This window comes from Brassica oleracea, chromosome C9 (assembly GCF_000695525.1).
Source record: "Brassica oleracea var. oleracea cultivar TO1000 chromosome C9, BOL, whole genome shotgun sequence".
NCBI classification, from domain to species: Eukaryota; Viridiplantae; Streptophyta; class Magnoliopsida; order Brassicales; family Brassicaceae; genus Brassica; species Brassica oleracea.
The window spans coordinates 28034811-28055594 of NC_027756.1; the positions used below are offsets into that span (position 1 = coordinate 28034811).

The 20784-nt window shown below is 37.8% G+C and overlaps 3 protein-coding genes across 4 annotated transcripts; all 3 read left to right on the plus strand.

Annotated features, from left to right (window-relative positions):
• The first annotated feature begins 842 nt into the window (after nt 1–842).
• LOC106318333 (protein SPA1-RELATED 2) lies at nt 843–5884 on the plus strand. Its single transcript, XM_013756263.1, has 8 exons — nt 843–1021; nt 1122–2473; nt 2907–3064; nt 3388–4159; nt 4251–4397; nt 4545–4862; nt 4950–5009; nt 5269–5884. Exons 2-8 carry the CDS (start codon nt 1133–1135, stop codon nt 5458–5460), a joined length of 2988 nt encoding a protein of 995 aa, XP_013611717.1. The 5' UTR covers nt 843–1021; nt 1122–1132; the 3' UTR covers nt 5461–5884.
• Nucleotides 5885–6563: 679 nt separating this feature from the next.
• LOC106313339 (elongation factor Ts, mitochondrial) lies at nt 6564–9095 on the plus strand. Of its 2 annotated transcripts, none has more exons than XM_013751133.1 (9): nt 6564–6695; nt 7080–7403; nt 7478–7650; nt 7744–7833; nt 7919–8093; nt 8206–8390; nt 8469–8594; nt 8666–8754; nt 8857–9095. In XM_013751133.1, exons 2-9 carry the CDS (start codon nt 7094–7096, stop codon nt 8894–8896), a joined length of 1188 nt encoding a protein of 395 aa, XP_013606587.1. In that variant the 5' UTR covers nt 6564–6695; nt 7080–7093; the 3' UTR covers nt 8897–9095. The 2 variants fall into 2 exon arrangements, with proteins under 2 accessions (XP_013606587.1, XP_013606588.1); XM_013751134.1 differs by having other exon boundaries at nt 6589–6695; nt 7059–7403.
• Nucleotides 9096–13997: 4902 nt separating this feature from the next.
• LOC106318727 (RNA-dependent RNA polymerase 2) lies at nt 13998–18188 on the plus strand. Its single transcript, XM_013756841.1, has 4 exons — nt 13998–14697; nt 15023–16932; nt 17046–17196; nt 17271–18188. Exons 1-4 carry the CDS (start codon nt 14155–14157, stop codon nt 18042–18044), a joined length of 3378 nt encoding a protein of 1125 aa, XP_013612295.1. The 5' UTR covers nt 13998–14154; the 3' UTR covers nt 18045–18188.
• The last annotated feature ends 2596 nt before the right edge of the window (nt 18189–20784 follow it).

The following is a 20784-nucleotide window of genomic DNA, read 5'->3' on the forward strand; positions in this document are numbered from 1 at the left end:
GCCCTCTGCATTTTATAAATGCGAATCAAATCTAATATGGATTTATGATCAGTGATAGACCTCGTTCGGAATATCAATATATTTCATTGAGAAACAACGAAAAGGTACGGATGCTCCTATCTTAAATGCGATTAAGCGTTTTACTGAAATTTGTATTTGTCACGTTTTTTTTTTATTAGAGTAAAACAATCAATTTGAGTTAATAAGCAAATCATAGAGTTCAATTTTGCATCTATGGCTTTGTGAAATGAGATATTATGGGTTGGAAAATTGCCATAAATATCATATTCATAGTACCACTTTTCATGTCTACACTAATCACTTTTACCCCTATGATTAACTATCTAGACTTAGGGTTTAGAGTTGAACGTGGGGTAATGTAGGTTTTTTGGAATATAAAATTTAGGATTCTAATAAATATATGAATAAATACTTAAAAAAAATAAAAAAAAAATAGTTTCAAACATAATTTTTGATTTTCAAAAAGAAAATTTGAAAAAAAAAATTCAAAAAATTAATAATTATGAAAAAATTTGAATTTGAAAAAGTATAATTCGAAAGCATATTTATTTATTTAAATAATGATTTATTATATATAGAAAGAACAAGAGTATAAGAGTTTTTTGTCACTTAACAAAGAAAATGTTTTTGAAAATGTTCTTTTAATAATGGTAAAGATAAAAAGTGCTAGCTAAACATGAAATTTTTCGGATGGATTTTCTAAAAGGGCCGAAAGGGATAACAAAAAACAACCCCCTCTCCCCCCCTCTAGTTTATTACTTTTAGAGTTAAAATACTTTATCTGTGTGGTGTTCGAATCTGTGGCTTACTAAAAAACAGTCAAATACATTAAAAATATCCGTTTTCCAGATTTCATCCCTTCCCTTCCCTTCTCCCACCGCCTCATTGCTATCTTCTACCTCCCCCGATTTTACGTCGGTGGATCTTCGTTCGTCAATGATTGGCTTCTCGCCGATTCGATTCTCGCGGCTCGTTCTTGTTCTTAATCATCTCTAAGAAGGTACACAAAAGGGTTTTATTTTGTTTACTGGATGATTGTGGAATCAAAAAGCATATTCGAATGCCTATTTTATTTTGCTGAATGGTTTTTCTCTTAACAGTAAAATAGTGAATGATGGATGAAAGCTCAGTGAGTAGCAGGATCAATGAAGCCGAAGCTGCTCACATCCAATTCAAAAACGGTCAGCAATCTCTTAAACCGGATGAAATCCAGGAAACCAAACAAGTTCAAGCTGAGGTTCAGAGGGATGATCCCGGTTCTCCTGATAGCTCCTTTGGCGTGATAGCTGATTTTCTAGACGGTAAGAATGTCAATGAGACAGAGAATGAACCATGTTCTGCTGATGACGTGGTTGAGGAGTTGACTGTTAAAACTTGTGAAGGATCGAGCATGGCCATAGTTGGTAGTTCAAGTAGTAGAGCTAGGTTAGAGATCAATCGCACTCAGTTTCTGCCTAGTAGCAGTTCTATGGATAAGAGGGAAGGTGACAAAGTAATAACAAGTATCTTGAGAAATGCAGGCAAGACCTCAACTGGTGATGTTGAACGAAACCCTGTACCGGTAGATGCATTGTCCCATGGAGGCATCAAGACGAAGATGTTGTCGCAGTCTGGTTTCTCTCAGTTTTTTGTTAAGAAAACCTTGAAGGGAAAGGGTGTCACTTTCAGAGGACCGCCGCTTAATAGATCCAAAGCTAGTAATGTGGATCAACAGTCTGTGGCTAGCCCTTTAGTAATATCGAACGATACTCCTGCGAAGGTTTCGGGCAGCACTCCTTTGGCGGTGGAGGCTTGTGACGTTTTGCCTTTAAAAGGCGGTAATCCATCTTCTTGTACTTCTAATCCTTCGGATAGTGGTTGTGGAGGTGAAGGTTTAAGTCTGAGAGATTGGTTGAAGTCAGAGCGTCAGGAAGTTAATAAAGCTGAATGTTTTCGTATCTTTAGGCAGATCGTGGAGCATGTGGATGATTCTCATTCCCAAGGAGTTGTTTTATCTGACCTACGTCCATCTTTGTTTAAAATTCTCAAGGAAAACGAGGTCAAGTATGTTGGTTCAGGTTTTCACTGGGAGTCTCCTGACAGCAACTTGAACAAAAATACTTTAAGTCAACCCGAGAAACCTCTTGTTAGAAGGCGGTTAGGAGATTCAGGATTTGCTTCTAGTCCCGGCGTCCCTGCAAAGAGGCACAAGTCAAGTGGACCAAGCTCTAGACAGTGGCCTATGTTTCAACGAGCCGGCGGCAACCTCAATATCCAAACTGAAAAAGATGTTGGCGCAACACAGGAGCTTCGTCTAAGATCGAGTCATCCTCAGTGTAGTCCATCTGCCCGTTCTTTTACGTCAATGAGTGAGCAGTTGGAGGAGAAATGGTATGCAAGTCCCGAGGAGCTCAGGGGCGAGACTCGTTCAGTCTCTTCAAACATTTATAGTTTGGGTATCCTTCTTTTCGAGGTATGGAGAAGTTTTTATTAATTTCACTTGAGGGTTGACATTCTATTGTAGCTTTTTGCCTGCAATTGTAAATATTTTTCGTTCTTGAATTGAAATTGAAATCGCATTGCCCCTTGCTTTGACATACTAGTATAAGTTTTTTCATGGGATAATGCTTTCTATAAGTGAGGCCGTAGCATGAGCGGGTCATGTTCGGTATCTCTCAATCTTATGCTATTTGCCAAACTTAAAGTTTTCTGTATACGTGTTACGGCTCCATTTTTAATTTCATTCATGTTACATGTTAACGATGTTCCTTTATCAGTACAGTTTCTAGTTGACATTATAGTTGACTTCTAGGCTCTTAGGTTAATGTTTTGATTCGGCTGTTGTTTTGTCAAGCGAATGATTCTAGTTGACATTCTTATATGGGTTTTTTTTTTTTTGCGCTCAGCTGCTTAGTCAATTTCAAAGTGAAAGAGCTCGTGAGGCTGTAATGTCTGATATCCGTCACCGGATTCTCCCGCCCAAATTTCTGTCAGAGAATCCAAAGGAAGCTGGGTTCTGTCTCTGGTTACTTCATCCAGAGCCTTCATGCCGACCATCAACCAGGCAATGCAAATTCTTTCGCTGCATTAATTTTCAAGTAATAAAAAAGCATGTTATCGAACTTTTGTATGCTTGATTATGTAGAAGGTTAAGGCCATGTTTCCAACTGGTGTTATTGGAAGATAGTCTTGTTGGTCATTCATTCTAAATGAAATGTAACTTGGAGGTGTTCTCCTGTCTGTAAACATAGGAAGATATTCTCGTTAATAATTTCAGATAGGATTATTTGGTTATACTCGGAATAATATAGTCTTTCTTGTATACGAGCTCCCCTTATGTGTTGATAATTTCTAAACTTTTGTAAATTCTATGTTGTTCTGTATCAGGGATATCCTGCAGTCTGAAGTGGTTAATGGAATTCCAGATTTATATGCTGAAGGTTTGTCTTTAGCTATTGAACAAGAGGACACAGAGTCTGAACTGTTACAGCATTTCCTCGTTTTGTCCCAAGAGCAAATGCAGAAGCATGCTGGAAAGTTGATGGGAGAAATTGTGTCCTTAGAAGCAGATATTGAAGAAATTGTGAAGAGACGTTGTGCTATAAGTCCTCTGTCTGTGGGAGAAGCTTCTAGCTCATCGCTTGCTTCAAGTGTACCTGAAAAGAGACTGGTCACGAACATTAAACAGCTTGAAACTGCTTATTTCGGAGCAAGGATAGATGTTCATCTTCCTGAAGCACGTTATAGGTTACGCCCGGATAGAGATCTGCTAAGAAATCGTGATGAGAATGTTATATCAGAACAAGAAAATAGTGAGACGTGGAGCTCAGATGATCGCGTTGGAGCGTTCTTTGATGGATTATGCAAGTATGCTCGATATAGCAAGTTTGAAACACGAGGTGTTCTGAGGACAGGGGAGTTGAACAACACTTCAAATGTGATTTGTTCTCTGGGTTTTGATCGAGACGAAGATTATTTTGCTACGGCTGGTGTTTCAAAGAAAATCAAGATATTCGAGTTCAATTCCCTATTCAACGAATCTGTGGACATTCACTATCCAGCCGTGGAAATGTCAAATAGATCAAAGCTTAGCGGCGTTTGCTGGAACAACTATATCAGGAACTACTTAGCTTCCTCTGATTATGATGGTATCATCAAGGTAATCTGAACCATTTAAAGTGTTATTTGGATTGATTATCACTTGATTTTCCTTTTATCTAATGAATTCAAGTGTATTATGATGGATCCAGCTATGGGATGTGACAACAGGACAGGCCATTTCACATTTCATAGAGCACGAGAAGCGGGCCTGGTCTGTTGATTTCTCTGAAGCGTGTCCGACAAAATTAGCCAGTGGAAGCGATGATTGTTCTGTGAAGCTGTGGAACATCAACGAGGCATGCTCTTCTTTACCTCTACATGCATAGGCACATCATACTGCATATTTATAAATGAACAAACAGCACTTGGGGTTACTCTGTTGTTGTTACATCCATCTGTTCAGCTTTGTAGCTAATACGCAATCTTCTTGCTTGAATGTGCAGAGGAACTGCTTAGGAACGATCAGGAACATTGCAAACGTTTGTTGTGTGCAATTTTCTCCACAGTCCTCTCATCTGCTAGCCTTTGGATCATCAGATTTCAGAACATACTGCTACGATACACGGAATTTAAGAACTCCTTGGTGCATACTGTCAGGACACAACAAAGCAGTTAGCTACGCCAAATTCTTGGATAGTGAAACCCTTGTCACAGCATCAACTGATAACACGTTAAAGCTTTGGGATCTTAAGAAAACCACTCACGGTGGCCTCTCCACAAATGCTTGCAGCTTAACTTTTGGTGGCCATACAAACGAGAAGGTAGCTAATGCTGACACTTTGTTAATCCTTATTAATGTTCCTCTTTGTTCTTTGTGGTTGATTTGTCATCTTCCTGTCTGTTTTCAGAACTTTGTTGGTTTGTCTACTGCCGATGGATATATAGCTTGTGGCTCTGAGACAAATGAGGTATGACCTAAAACTTGGGAACACAATGAGATTCCTACAGAACTTTTTGTTCCAAATTATAAATACATGTTGATAGTTTGATACATCAACTTAATCATTAGCTCCAGAGTTTACGTATTCCCTATGCAGATAGAGTTCCATGTGAATGGAGGAACTAATCTGTTGCTAGTGACATTAGTAAAATAATTTCATATTTTATCTGTTTAGTGATCTCTCTGAGTAAAACAAATGGTGTTCCTTGTTTTTTTTCGTTGCTAAGGTTTATGCATATCACCGGTCTCTTCCAATGCCCATTACCGCGTACAAGTTTGGTTCGATTGATCCTATATCAGGAAAGGAGATTGAGGAAGACAACAACCTATTTGTTTCAAGCGTTTGCTGGAGAAAAAGGTCAAATATGGTTGTTTCAGCTAGCTCAAATGGGTCTATCAAAGTTCTACAGCTGGTTTGAAATCATTACCTACAAAAGAAGCCTATGTAAATCTTCTTTCACCTGGAGAGCCCCTTTGGTTTTAGGGTAGAAACAAAGAACCATCAACCCAAGACTGGACAAAACAATCGTACTACGGAGTTTGTGGAGAAGGTTGAGATGATGAACACAGAAGAGATATGATCAGTAACTCAATCCTATGTACAGTGTTGGTTAGTAGGTGAGGTTTGGGTAATACAGGTGATGAGGATACGTAGTAAGGTAAGACCTTTTCTCGGTGGTGTTGCTAAGTTTTTTTATTTATTTATTTGCCCTCCTATAGTTTTGATACCAGATCTCACTTTTGTTATGTAAATTTGCCTTCCTATAGAGTATTAGACAATTATACTCTTTTGTTTTTGATGTGTATATACATACAGTAGTTGATATGAGCTTTTATCCTAAAGATGAATCTCATCCACCACTAAACGAAAGGATCTTTTTATTTTAAATTTTAATATATGAAAGGCAGTTCGAAAAAAAAAAACTAAAAGATCTTCAAAATTATTATTTTTGATTCTAAAGAATTTTTTTCTTCTTTTCGTAATGGACTTTTCTTCCGAATTTTGCTCAGTTTCATTGCATCTGGTGTTACTGTCAAAAGTACAAGACTCAAGAGTAAATATATACAAATCTTTGTGTCTGTTTTAAGGTCTCTTGCTCACTGAAGAAGGTGCTCCATCTTCTTGGTTATGACCTTTGTCTTTGGTATCTAAAGATTCTTTACTTTCTGCAACACAGAATGGAAAAATCCAGACTTTTTATCAAATCTTATTAGTGATGGCATAAAATCAGAGTGACATGGTTCATAATAGACCAGCTGTGGTCTATTGAAGGTAACCAGGACCACCTTTCGAATTTTGAGATTTCAAGTGAACGTACGAAACTTGGCTAATTTTACCATAGGCGATATGATATGTGAAACTAGTAATCATTATCTCGTTGAAAGGTTTTCTATCCATGCCCAAGAACACACACTATTATCGAAGAAAAACCAAAATAAAGAAGGTTAAAAAAGTGTCAGAATGGGCCGGCCATGTAATCGGCCCATAAATATTTTAAGTTGGAACCCTTTCCAAATATTACAAAACCCATCGCCGTCGTCTCCTCCGTTATCAAACAATCAATCCCTCATCGCCGTGTACGCTCCATTTCTTGAGCTATTCTATGATCTCGATCTCTTTCTAGTAACGCAAAGAACACAACTTTTACACTCGGTGAGTCTCCGTTTATACTCTTTGATGTTCTGCAATGAAAATAACAAATATACTCTTCGCTTCTCGTTCTAGCGGTATACCTATCGAACGGTTCTTGTTTTCTCCATATCCTTAAAAAAGCTCTATGGATCATTACTAGATTTTGGATTCTTAGCTTGGATTTTCGAAATCAACTAGTCAAGCAAATCTCTTGGTATAAGTGAAACAGTTGGAAGAAGCTTCTGTTTCATATGACATACTTAAGTCTTAACTTTTGTCCGAGTTTCATTTTGGTTCGGTGAGAGTAGTTGCAGATTCTTGGAATATTTTTTTTTTTATTAGAGTTGTCACAAATGTTTACTGATGTTTCATTTTCCTGATTAGTTTTGGTTATAATTCCATCAGGTTTTTGCGAAAAAATGGCGTTTGCTAGGGAAGCGAGACGACCCCTTGGAGTCTTTGTTTATAGTGCTAGTCGTAGGTTCGGTTGTGGAAATGAGTACTCTACTACTGTGGCAAGCAAATGGGAAAGTCTGTCTCAGTACAGGAGCTCTGTATCTTCTGGATACGCAAACCCTGTTCGTGGGTTTGGGAACTTGTTGAGGAGTTTTAGTTCGGAGGCGCCTGCTGTAGTTGACCAGATGAGCCTCATCAAGCAACTGAGGCAAAGAACTAGTGCTCCTATTAAGGATGTTAAGGCTTCTCTTGTTGAATGCAACTGGGACATTGGTAAGCATTGGCTTGGTGCACCTTTCTTTCTGTTTCATGTGCTCTCAAATGGCTGTTTTCGATTTTTGGCACAGAGGCTGCTCAAAAGGATTTGAGGAAGAGAGGCAAAGTACTGGCTTCCAAAAAGTCGTCACGGACAGCTGCAGAGGGTATGCTTGCGGTTGCCCAAAACGAAGGAAAGGTTGCTGTTATCGAACTCAACTGTGAGACAGACTTTGTGGCTAGAAACGACATCTTCCAGTACTTGGTTAGTGCCATTAGCTATTTCAATTGGGTTGCTTGCTTGCTTGATAATTAGCTTTCCATTTATGTTCTCTTCTAAAACCTACCATGTCTGCAGGCTTTAGCTATGGCAAAACGTGCTTTGCTGGTTGAAAACAGTTCTCAGCAAGTTTCTGGTGTTTTCCCCTTTGGCCCTGATCTTTTTGAGGTCAGTTGTTAGATGCCCTCACCTGTTATATATCTTATGCCCTTCACAATTTGGAGATATTGATATCACATATAATGCCATTCAGGAGTTGAAGCTCAATCTCGACCATCCAAAAGTGAACGGCGAAACCACAGTTTCAAACGCTGCTACAGAAGTAGCGGCAATTATGGGAGAGAACGTCAAGTTTAGGAGAGGTTTCGTAATGTCAAAATCTTCAGCAGGCGTCCTCTCTGCATATCTCCACACAAGTCCCCAACCAGGTACCAAAAAAACTGTTAAAATGTAGTTAGTTTCCTTGTCGTTAGTTACTAATCTCTTTTTTCATGATTCATCTCTTAACTTTTGATTTTATGGTATCAAAAATCTTAATAGGGTTGGGTCGTATAGCTGGGATTGTATCTCTCGAAGTAGAAGGTGGAAACACTCAACTAGAGGCTGTTCAACGTGTAGGCTCAGAGCTGGCCATGCATGTTGTAGCAGCAAAGCCTTTATTTTTAAGCAAAGACCTTGTTTCTTCTGAAGCATTAGCAAACGAACGGGAGATTCTCAAGTCTCAGGTCAACCTTCACTCCATTGAGCTGTAGTTTGCAAACAGACATTACATAACTGAGTTCCAAAAACTGTCTTATTAACAGGCAGAAAGTACAGCCAAGTCTCAGATGGCTGTGGAGAAGATGGTGGAAGGCCGTCTCCGTAAATATTTCGAAGATGTTGCTCTGATGGAGCAAAAGTTCATTGTGAATGATTCTATAAACATAAAGGTATGTGCATTACTTTTTGAATTGATAAAGGCTATGGAAAATTTCTCAAAAAAATCTATGATATTCCACAGACACTGGTGGATAATTTATCCAAGGAGGTGGGTTCTCCTGTGAAGGTTGCCGATTTTCTGAGAGTTGAGGTTGGGGAAGGAATCGAAAGGTAAATTAATGTAACAATGACCTGTATATGTTTTGTATATATGTATGGCTTTAGTCACAAGATTAGCGGCTAAGAACATGTATCTTATTTTGTTTTTGAAAGGCTTGAAGCATCTGATGAACCGGTTGCTCAAACTGCTTGAAGATGATTAATGTGGAGATGGTGTTTAAATTCAGAGACTCTTTCTTTGGTTCATCAGGTTCTACTACCGATCACTCACCATGTGGTTTTTATGCCGGCTTTAGATTACAGAGAGTGTGAGGCTTTCCTTTTCCCATGTTTTGTTGTTTTAAAAATGTGAGTTTGCCATACAATATCCCAATAAGATTTTAATTTTGTGATTGTGCACATCGCTTCTTCACTCTTTGACTACTGCCTATGGAAGCTTTTGAGTAAAAACCATGTCTTGTTGAGTTTTCTTACAAAAATCCATTATACAAAAACCTTTACTTCTCTCTCCACTTACTGCATCCTTTGGTTTGGTTCTTTTGGTTTTCATATATGAATTGTTTTGAGTTTTAATGAAATTTAGTAGGTTCTGTCAGGTTTAGTTCGTCTGGCTCGCTTTGGGAAATTTGGGATAATTAGGTAAAATATTGGATTATTTGAATATTTCAGATTAAAAATTGAATATAAATAATCTAGAATATTTCAGATATAATTTTTCTTTTGTGTAATATTAAATATAAATATTTAGTTTATAAATAATAATTGTAGATAGTTGATTGTTTTAAAATTTTAATATACAATAATATTTTTAAATATAGAAACTGAATTTATATGTTTGCAAACAAATTTGAATTTGCGTATTTAAATTTTATTCGATTTTTACTCAAACTCCTAGGTATTTGGATAATTTTTGTATAAAAGATATATAAACAGTTCAGAATTCATAATTGTTCAGTTCAATACCCTTTTAGCTCGACTTGTGATACAATAAAACGTAATGGGAAGAAGAAGAAGATGAACAGTGACTCTTATTGATTCGATCCAATGTTATTACACAAAGAATCGCTCTCTCTCCTGCCAAAAGTTTACATGTAGAAACAACTCAAAAGCAAGGATGAGGAATCCATGGTGATATTCCTAGAAAATCACAGAGAATACAAACCAGAATAGAGATGAAGAAGATAACAAACTTTCTTGACAATTTTCGATATGACCTAACTTTTTTTATCTTCCACGCTATATATCACACTTTTTATGACGTGTGTGCTTTGCTGACGTGGCCTTATTGGCACCATCTCATTTCCTATAGCAAATCCTCCCTCTTTTGAAAACCTTGACCACAAAGTTTTGAGAATGCTACTGCTTTTGATCCATCACCATGCCGTGTGAATCTGTAATACGTAGTCTCGGCCAATACCAGTTTGAAACTGTTGTGCACTCCATTATTCTCCTGGATCAAATGGCATGTTTGCACTAACCCCCACACGTCTCTGAGTATCACCAAATAACGTGAGCACATCAGCAACATTGTCGTCACACAGCTCTCCATCACTTAAGCATTGCTGATGTCATGTTGCAACTTTAAAAACTCCAGCTCCTAATACAAAACACTCAACTTCCAAAGCATCATCCTGTTGGAGACAGACACCATTGATAAACCAACAAAGCAGTAAAGACTCCCATGTTTTGAACCAACGTTTCAGTAACAACACTACACAAGACCCTATTTTAATCTTGTGCATCCAAAGATGCCAGACTGCTGTAGTGACCTGCAACTCTTCATGGACAGAAGATTCACTAAAGTATATTTCCTGGTACCAAAAGAGCAGTTCCACGCTGTCACCTATCACGAGTTTAACATATTCAAGAGCAGACTGATTTGTTCGGAGAGAGTCTCCGTTTCTGCTGGACCAAGAGCTCAGTAACAGCCACTGCAGAAGACTTGAAACAGCTTCTGATTCTGGACCATTCTCTATGTTGAATATGTTCTCAGGTGGTCGTTGCAAATGAAACACCTCAGAGATTACGAAGTCATGAAATCTGTTTCCAACAAAACCAGTGGTTGGCTCACCTTCCCAACTCTCCATGAACCAAAAAGACTTGAGCATATTCAAAACTGTCTCTGCATAATCACAGCCTGTATTCATATTGTCGATAACAGCTTCTACAAAATCTTCATTTCCCTTCTTGTGTCTCTTTTTCTTCCACAAAATCAAGATCTGTTGTTGATACTCCTTTCTTACTCTTAAAACCGTTTGCACCAACAGCTGGTGTTCGGGAATTAAATCCTCAGTTGGATAAACTGGCTTTGTAGTATCTGATCTTTCCAAAAAGCATAGCCCGATCTGAGCGTCTTCAAACCGTGTACCCCAAAACTTCTCATCGTCTATTGCAGATCTTTTTATCTGACATGCAGCACTTTCTTCAACTCTGAGTGTGTTATTAAGCATAAGAGACTGGAAAAAACATAGATCCATATCTCTTCTTTCTCTTGTTTCTTCGCTAGAGAAAGCATTCTCATGAATTTTCCCATCTCTGACTAACCAACCCAGCTGAATGAAAGAATACAGCAATAACCTCCCTGGCTTCCATAAACGAGTAGCTCGTTCTAAAGCTTTAACCCGATTATCTTCGTGAAACTCCTCTGTTTTCTTGAGCGAGTCCACATACTCTTTGGATTCTCTGTCCAAAATCGAACACTGAATCACTGGAGTTGATGCTGTCTCAACTTGTGCCTGTGAATCAGCAGAAACGATCATTTTTTTCCTTGAATCTCAAATGGAACTCGATACATGTCATTACTATGATCTGCTTTCAGCTTATGATCCTTCTTGGGATGCCATTGTTCATACAATCTGCCAGTAAGTAAACACTTACCAATCTTCAGAGATTGAAACATTTTAATGGTCCTTTGAGCATCCATTTCCAAGCCTTGTAAGTAAACTTTAACCAGATCAGCTTCAGGTAACTTCAAATCAGTTCTCAAAAGCTCAAACCTACGATGATATTCCTCAGTTCCCTCTGTTTTCTACAACTTCATGCTTCTCTTTATTCCATGTTGATCACTGGAAATCTGAATTCTCAAAGCTCGCTTCAGTCTGTACTTAAACATCCAACTCTTTGGATACCTCCTCTGTTTCACCTTACCCCCAACTCTTAGCAATAATTGATCATACAACTGGTGTGCAACGAAATAAACACCTTCTATTACCTTCTGAGTCAGCTCATCTCCCATATCCACATCTAAAATGTATGCTGCTTCTAATTTTGGAGCACTCAAAACACCACAAATCTGATCATGACGTGCCTCATTGCATAGAAGTTGTGAGCTACTGTTCTCAAGTAAAGCAGAGTGTGGTACCTTCTTGTGTTCAAATGAATCTATATGTTGTGAAGCACATTGTGACTCAATTTGCTCCTCTGGTTTCGTCAACTCTACATCAGGAATCTTCTTTGCAATCACTGGATCAGATTTTGACTCAATTTGTGTCTCTGAATCAGGAATCATAGCACCTGAGGTCGTCTTTGAAACCGAAACTGCTGAAGGTTGATCTTCATCACAGGCAATCATAAGAAGTCATGCGTTCTTGTGGCGTAGATAGTGATCTTCAGTTTCCGGTTCGTCGCAGAACACACATATACCTCTTAACCTTCGATCTTCAACTTCTTCAATCGATATTCTCCGACGGATCGTCTTTGTTCGCTTCCTGATCGAAGCTCCATCTGAATCTACACACTTCACAGCTTGTCTTTCCGCCATGATTTCTGAGGATGAGACGACTCTGATCTTCTCCAATGATTTACAAGTACTTCCAAAAGCTTCGTCCGTCTCTTGCACCACCGGTGAAAATCGCTGTGATCTGATATAATCGCCAAGCTCTGCCATGGATTCCGAGGATGGACTGGTCTCTGATACTTTTGATACTGTAAAACGTAATGGGAAGAAGAAGAAGATGAACAGTGACTCGTATTGATTCGATCCAAGTTATTACACAAAGAATCGCTCTCTCTCCTGCCAAGAGTTTACATGTAGCAACAACTCAAAAGCAAGGATGAGGAATCCACGGTGATATTTCTAGAAAATCACAGAGAATACAAACCAGAATAGGGATGAAGAAGATAACAAACTTTCTTGACAATTTTTCGATATGATCCTAACTTTTTTTATCTTCCACGCTATATATCACACTTTTTATGACGTGTGTGCCTTGCTGACGTGACCTTATTGGCACCATCTCATTTCCTATAGCAACTTGATTAGCTTCTTCTACTTTCAAGTATTATGCCAATATCTACCACTTACCGTACGGAATGTACTTAGCGAGTAGCGACTATGTTTGATTGTTTAATTTTAAGGTACATTGAGTGGTTTAAAGAATTTTTATTGAATTAATTAATGTACTTAGAACATAGAGGTTTAAAAAAAGTTTTTATTATTTTAAATAAGTCAAAACTAATAAATGAGGAGAGATAACAATGCAAAATTTCTTATTTACCAACTTTTCGGAACCGTATTAGAACTCTCAAGGACAGCTGTTACTCAGATAACCTTTCAATAGATTTTAGAAAACTTAAATAATTAAACTAATAATTTTTTTTCTTTTAGAAACCCCTCTAGAATTTTATGGATAATGCTGCTCTTAGGGCATGATTAACCCCGGTTTCTTAGCCGGGGTTCTTAACTCATGATTTGACATCTTTTAGTTTGTTTTTTTTACATTTTTTGGCTAAAAGGGAACTCTTATATCTTTTATTTAAGAGACGGTTATTACCTTTTCTTAGTTAAAATCTAAGAAAAACTAAAATCTGTTTCTTAGCCACAACTGACCACCGTCTAATCATGGTCTTCGCGGCTATATTTGATTGTTCAATTTGAAGGTACATTGAGCGGTTTAAAGAATTTTATTTGGATAATTCAATGATGATGAAACCGGTCACTGGTGAAATACTCCCTCTGTTTCATAATACTTGATGTTTTGCTTTAGTGCACAAAGATTAAGAAAACTATATTTTTCTAAAAAAAATATTTTAAAGATATAATTTTAAAATCTGTTAACCAATTATAAAAAAGACTGTAAAATCTAATTGGTTGAACAGTTTCCAATAAAGTTAAAGTTAACTTTAAAATCTCAAAACTTCACGTAAATTGAAACAAAATAATCATTCTAAAACATCATCTATATTGAAACGGAGGGAGTATTAGAAATCAGCAGTTGAGATCAATGATGTATGATCGTATGGCTATTAACTTATTATCATAAGCTGTATTAAGCTTTGAGTATACGAGAAACACACTAACCCCTCTCTTTTCCTCTGGAAGCTTTATGATTCCAGAAAAAGGCAACTTTATCGAAAAAAGCAAACTTTCTGATTCTTCGCTCTACTCACTCTTTCTCGAGAATCTCTCTCTCTTCTTCACTCTTGATTCTCTCTGATCTCTCCACGCCAATCATGGTCTCAGATACGACGCGATCGACGGTTAAACTCACCAACGTCCCTCAAACCATAGTCGCCGAAGAACTCCTCCGCTTCCTAGAGCTCCACCTCGGCGCAGACTCCGTATTCGCCCTCGAAATCCCGACCTCTCGCGATAACTGGAAGCCACGCGACTTCGCACTCGTGCAATTCACCTCCCTCGAAGCCAAGTCTCGCGCTCAGCACCTCTCCTCCCAGAGCAAGCTCCTCTTCAAGTCCCGTAACCTAAGAGTCTCCGAAGCCTACGACGACATCGTCCCTCGCCCCGTAGATCCCAGGAGAAGGCTCGACGGCGACGTTTTGACCGCTGGGTTTCCCGAAGCGGAGGAAGGGAGGTTTTGTGCCCTAGAGAAATGGGAAGGCGTGAGGTGTTGGGTTATAGAGGAGAAGCGGAGAGTGGAGTTTTGGATTTGGGAAAGTGGTGATTGTTACAAGTGTGAGGTTAGGTTTGAGGATGTCCTTGAAACTGTTCCCTGCTGCGTCGATGGCGTGGATGAGATCAATGCGTTTCTTCTCAGGGTAAACGTTTTTACTCATAATGTGTTTGTGAAAGTTCTCTAATTTCATACTTTTATCTGCAAAGTGAGATCCTTTTGTTGAACTATTGAGATTCGAGAAAGTAACTTGGTGAACCTTAGTTCTGCTGAGAGTTAAGTTTACAATGCAAGAGTGCCTTAGGGTTAGGGTTTTGACTAAACCCTTCACTGTTTTATAATGTATACAACTATAATGTATATAACTAACGTTTCAAGTGATTTTATGTTGAGCTTATCTTGCTTGCTGTTGGTTTTTTATGTTGCTTGTGTCTTCTTACTTTTGTTTACCTCTTGTCTTATTTTTTTAGCTGAAATATGGACCCAAGATATACAAACAAGTATCAGGACCTCATATCGCCACAAAGTTCAAATCTGGCCGGTACAGTTTCTGCAAGGAGGATTTTGATTTCATGTGGATTCGCTCAACTGATTTCTCTGGTCTAAAGTCAATCGGTACATCCACTTGCTTTTGTCTGGAAGTGGATAACGCCTCAACGATGTCTGACATCTTCTCAAGCTTACCTTACTACAGAGAAGACACTTTGAGCCTAACCCTGGTGGATGGGTATACATTTGCCTCTGCTAATCAAATTGTCCCCCTCTTGAATGCAGCTAATCTGGGGATAGAGATTCCATATGAGATCCTTTTCCAACTCAATTCGCTGGTTCATGCGCAGAAAATCAGTCTTTTCGCGGCTTCAAATATGGGATTGATCAGCATCCTCTGTGGTTTGAGCTTGGAAACCGCATTGGTGATCCTCAAGAAACTGCACCAGCAAAGCTCTATTTGTTATGATCCCATCTCATTTGTCAAGGCTCAGTCGCAGTATGTGGTTAAGAAGACGGCGCATTCCCCTGCAGCAGCCTATAAGAGATTGACTGAGCATAACATAATGAGTTGTCAGAGAGCCTATGTTACGCCTTCAAAGATTTATCTGCTGGGTCCAGAGCTTGAGACTGCCAATTACGTTGTGAAGAACTTTGCGGAGCATGCCTCGGATTTCATGAGAATTACTTTTGTGGAAGAAGATTGGAGCAAGATTCCAGCTAATGCGCTTTCTGTGAACTCCAAGGAAGGCTATTTCGTGAAACCCTTTAGAACCAACATCTATCACAGGGTGTTGTCAATCCTTGGAGAAGGGATCACCGTCGGGCCTAAAATGTTTGAGTTCTTGGCTTTCTCAGCGAGCCAGCTGCGAGGAAATTCTGTCTGGATGTTTGCTTCTAACGAGAAAGTGAAAGCTGATGATATAAGAGAATGGATGGGTTGTTTTCGTAAGATCCGAAGCATTTCGAAATGTGCTGCTAGGATGGGCCAGTTGTTCAGTGCTTCTCGGCAGACACTTAATGTCCGTGCGCAAGATGTTGAGCAGATTCCTGACATAGAAGTGACTACTGATGGTGCTGACTACTGCTTCTCCGACGGCATAGGGAAAATTTCGTTGGCATTTGCTAAGCAAGTTGCACAGAAGTGTGGACTGAGCCATATCCCTTCAGCGTTTCAAATTCGATATGGTGGCTACAAAGGTGTGATTGCCGTTGACCGCAGTTCCTTCAGAAAGCTGTCTCTGCGTGATAGTATGCTAAAGTTTGATTCCAACAACAGGATGCTCAACGTGACCAGGTGGACAGAGTCGATGCCTTGCTTCTTAAACCGGGAGATCATTTGCCTTTTGTCGACTCTCGGAATAGAAGACGCGGTGTTTGAGGCGATGCAAGCGGGGCATCTATCTATACTGGGGAATATGCTTGAAGACGGCCACGCGGCATTGAATGTTCTGCAGAAATTGAGCGGAGAAAGCTCCAAGAATCTGCTAGTTAAGATGCTGTTACAAGGATATGCACCGAGTTCAGAGCCTTACCTCTCAATGATGCTTCGTGTGCACCACGAGAGCCAGCTTTCTGAACTGAAGAGTAGGTGCAGGATACTTGTACCCAAAGGACGTATCTTGATCGGTTGCATGGATGAAATGGGTATACTGGAGTATGGCCAAGTGTACGTTCGTGTTACACTGACTAAAGCGGAACTGGAATCTCGCGAGCAGAGCTACTTCCGCAAGATTGATGAGGAAACATCTGTGGTGGTTGGGAAAGTGGTTGTGACGAAAAACCCATGCCTTCACCCTGGAGACATCAGAGTTCTTGATGCAATATATGAGGTCAATTTTGAACAAAAGGGATTTCTCGACTGCATCGTCTTTCCTCAGAAGGGAGAAAGGTATATAATAAACCAATTCTTTAAAAATCTATGCACCATAGTAAGAAAGAAACCATATGCTTCTGATTCTTGACCTCTGTATAATCGTTGATGGTTTGTTTTTGCCTTTACAGGCCACATCCAAATGAATGTTCTGGTGGTGATCTCGATGGAGACCAGTTTTTTGTTAGCTGGGATGAGAAGCTTATACCGAGCCAAATGGATCCTCCAATGGACTACGCTGGAAGCAGACCTCGTATAATGGATCATGATGTCACCTTGGAGGTTAGTTTCTCGAAAAGGTTCTGATAATGTGTGAGTTTTCTAATCTTTGGAGCCTAACCTGCTTCTCATTATAGGAAATCCACAAATTTTTCGTTGATTATATGATAAGCGACACGCTAGGGGTTATTTCAACTGCACATTTGGTTCACGCAGACCGTGACCCGGAGAGAGCCCGGAGCCAGAAATGTATAGAGTTAGCAAACCTTCACTCTAGAGCCGTTGATTTCGCGAAAACCGGAGCTCCAGCCGAGATGCCTTACGCCTTAAAGCCCAGAGAGTTCCCTGATTTCCTGGAACGGTTCGAGAAACCTACGTACATCTCTGGGTCCGTGTTTGGGAAGCTCTACCGTGCTGTGAAAAGCACTCTAGCACAGAGAAAGCCAGAAGACGCTGAGAGCGAGGACAAGAAGAAGATGGCGGCTTATGACTCAACGCTGGAAGAAGCTGGCTTTGACAACTTTATAGAGACGGCCAAAGCTCACAGAGACATATACGCCGAGAAGCTGAGCTCGTTGATGAACTACTACGGAGCTGCTAACGAAGAAGAGATTCTCACGGGGATTTTGAGAACCAAGGAGATGTATCTGCAGAGAGATAACCGAAGGTATGGTGATATGAAGGATAGGATTACATTGTCGGTTAAGGATTTGCAGAGCGAGGCAATGGGATGGTTTGAGAAGAGCTGCAAGGATGAACAGCAGAGGAAGAAGCTAGCATCGGCTTGGTACTATGTAACATACAACCCGAGCTATTGCGATGAGAAGCCGAGATTCTTGAGCTTTCCGTGGATCGTAGGCGACGTTTTGCTGGGGATAAAGGCTGAAAGTGCGGAGAGAGAGAGAGACTGAGGGAATATGATGATAGCTTGAAGAGCAAGCAAGCAAGTGGACTACCATCTGTTTGGTTAACCAACCCTACTCATTTGTAGGTTTAGTATAATCCCCTATATATTATTTGTGAAACATTACAACTTCTTTTTGTAGCCGCATGTCATCACTATGATGATTCTTAGAATTACTAGAGAAATAGGTTGGTCTTCTAATTATATAATAAATTTTTTATTAAACTAACCATAAATTCATTATTAATGTCAATTATTATTTCCTTAAATAAAGATTACGGAATTGCCTAATGTGGGTAAAGTATATATGACAATTAATGATTTTGAATAAAAAAGATCTGATAAAAAAAATGTATCTTCTATCAAATTTGTTTAATTTTAAAACTATTAAAATAACTTTAAAAAAACAAAATAACCATATTATAAAAATTTAGATTTTTCTGTATATTTTATATTTTGAATTTTAAAAAATGACTATAAATTACTAAAATTATTAAAAGTCTCACATTCAAATTTTGCGATCCATGGTTTAAAATTTTTGTTATGACAAAATACAAATGATTACAAAATCATATAAGTAAAAGTCTAATTTAATTAATCATTAAGATTTAAAATATATATGTATATATATATCATTCTAAATTAAACTATAAACCATATTGAATAAATAAATATTTTAGTTTCAAAATTTACTTTGAATAATTTTTTTGATAAAAGTTTTGAACTAACATTGATAAATTTTTTTAAATTATCAATTACTAAAATTATTAGTCCCATATACATTAATATTAAAAATATACTATGTATGTTAATATCATTTAAAATTAATTACATATCCTATCAAATTAAAAAAAAAATTGTTTGTATTAATAAAATTGATTTATACGTTCGCACCAATTTTATTATATATGTAATAGTTACTGACTTTTAATTATTTAATATATATTTATTATTTCATAATATGTAAGAACATATAATACATAAAATAATTTATATATATAATTTTTATCCCGCGCAAGGTGCGGATCTTAATCTAGTTGCTAAGTATAACCGCCTGCGTATGCGTCGAACGCAACCCAAAATCAATGTGACTCGGTCACCTGGTTTGTTTCACATTATTAGTGAATCTAATCAAACAAGTAATAAAAAGAAGATATAAGCCTTCGATAGAGTGTCCATGTAGGCGAAAATAATCGGTCAATAAAAAACTATATTTTTGCTATGTCACTTTTTTATTTGTTTTTACAAAATGATCCTTTAACTTTTTACTTAAACAATTATAACCAAAAATATATTTTTAGTGAAATAGATTATTTATATAAATATAATTGATTTTTTATTTACATAATAGTTTGTAGAGAAATATTTAGTGTAAATAATATCATAATTTTATAAAATACTAAAATAAATTGGGTTGGTTTTCAACTTCCACAAATAAAAAGTATTAATTGTAAACTTAGAAAAGAATATATCAAGAATATTTTTTTTCAGGAGAGAAAATAGAAAAATACATCGGAGACAAATTCATCTCTATTATGAAATTCCTCTATTTTAGAGGAAAAAATAGAGGAATACATTGGAAATGGTCTAATGCAAGGCCGACGTAAATGATCGACGTTGAGATTTCTTTTGATTCTTACTATTCTAATGTTTCAATATAATTTGAATATTCTCTTTGCTTTATAAATGGTTTAAAAGTATTTTTTGTTTCACTGTATAAATTGTTTTTTTTTTTTTCAATGTAACTTTATACTTATTGGATATTGTGTGGCCAATTAAATTATGTAAATTATTGTGTAATTGATTAAACTTATATAATAAATGACAGTTTTCTAAAGTAATAACTTTTAAATATTACAGATTTTAATTAAAACTGGAGGATATAAGCTTCAGATAACTTTTAAATATTACAGATTTTAAATAAAACTGGAGGATATAAGCCTCAAATAGAGTGTCCACGTAGGCGAAAACAATCGGCCAATGAGAAACTATATTTTTGCCGTGTCACCTCCTCTATTTGTTTTTTACAAAATGATCCTTTAATTTTTTACTTAAATAATTATAACCGAAAATATTTTTTTAGTGAAATATATTATTTATATAAATATAATTATATTTTTTATTTACATAATAGTTTGTAAATAAATATTTAATATAAATAATATCATAATTTTATAAAATACTAAAATAAATTGGGCTAGTTTTTAACTGTTGGGGTCAAAATCAGTCACGGCGGAATCAATGTCTGAAAGTCCATAAAAATCGGCATGAACGTTTTTACGAAAAATAAATCTTCGGAAAAGATGTATTCTTACGAAGAGCCCTACGGAAGAAACACGTCGGCATGAACATTTTTACGAAAAATAAATCTTCGGAAAAGATTTATTCTTACGAAGAGCCCTGCGGAAGAAACACGAGACATCAGAGAAAAGCCCGAAAAAGGTCGCACGGTCGCTACGTAGTGACCGAGCTCGAGCCAAGCTCGGTCGCTATGTAGCGCTCAAGCCAAGCTCGGTCGCTACATAGCTTGGCTTGAGCTCTTCCGAAACGTCGATACGACACGAATCCATGCATTCTCGTCTACCCTTCGATGCTGTCTCCCGAAGACCGTAGCGAACCCATTTCATGTTTTCCGCCATTCGAAGTCATCAATCAAACTTTACGATAAAAACCGCGAAAAGTTCGTTTTTATCGAAAGAAGTCGTAATAAACGCTTCAAGTCGAAAGACGGCCCAAAGGGACCTAAG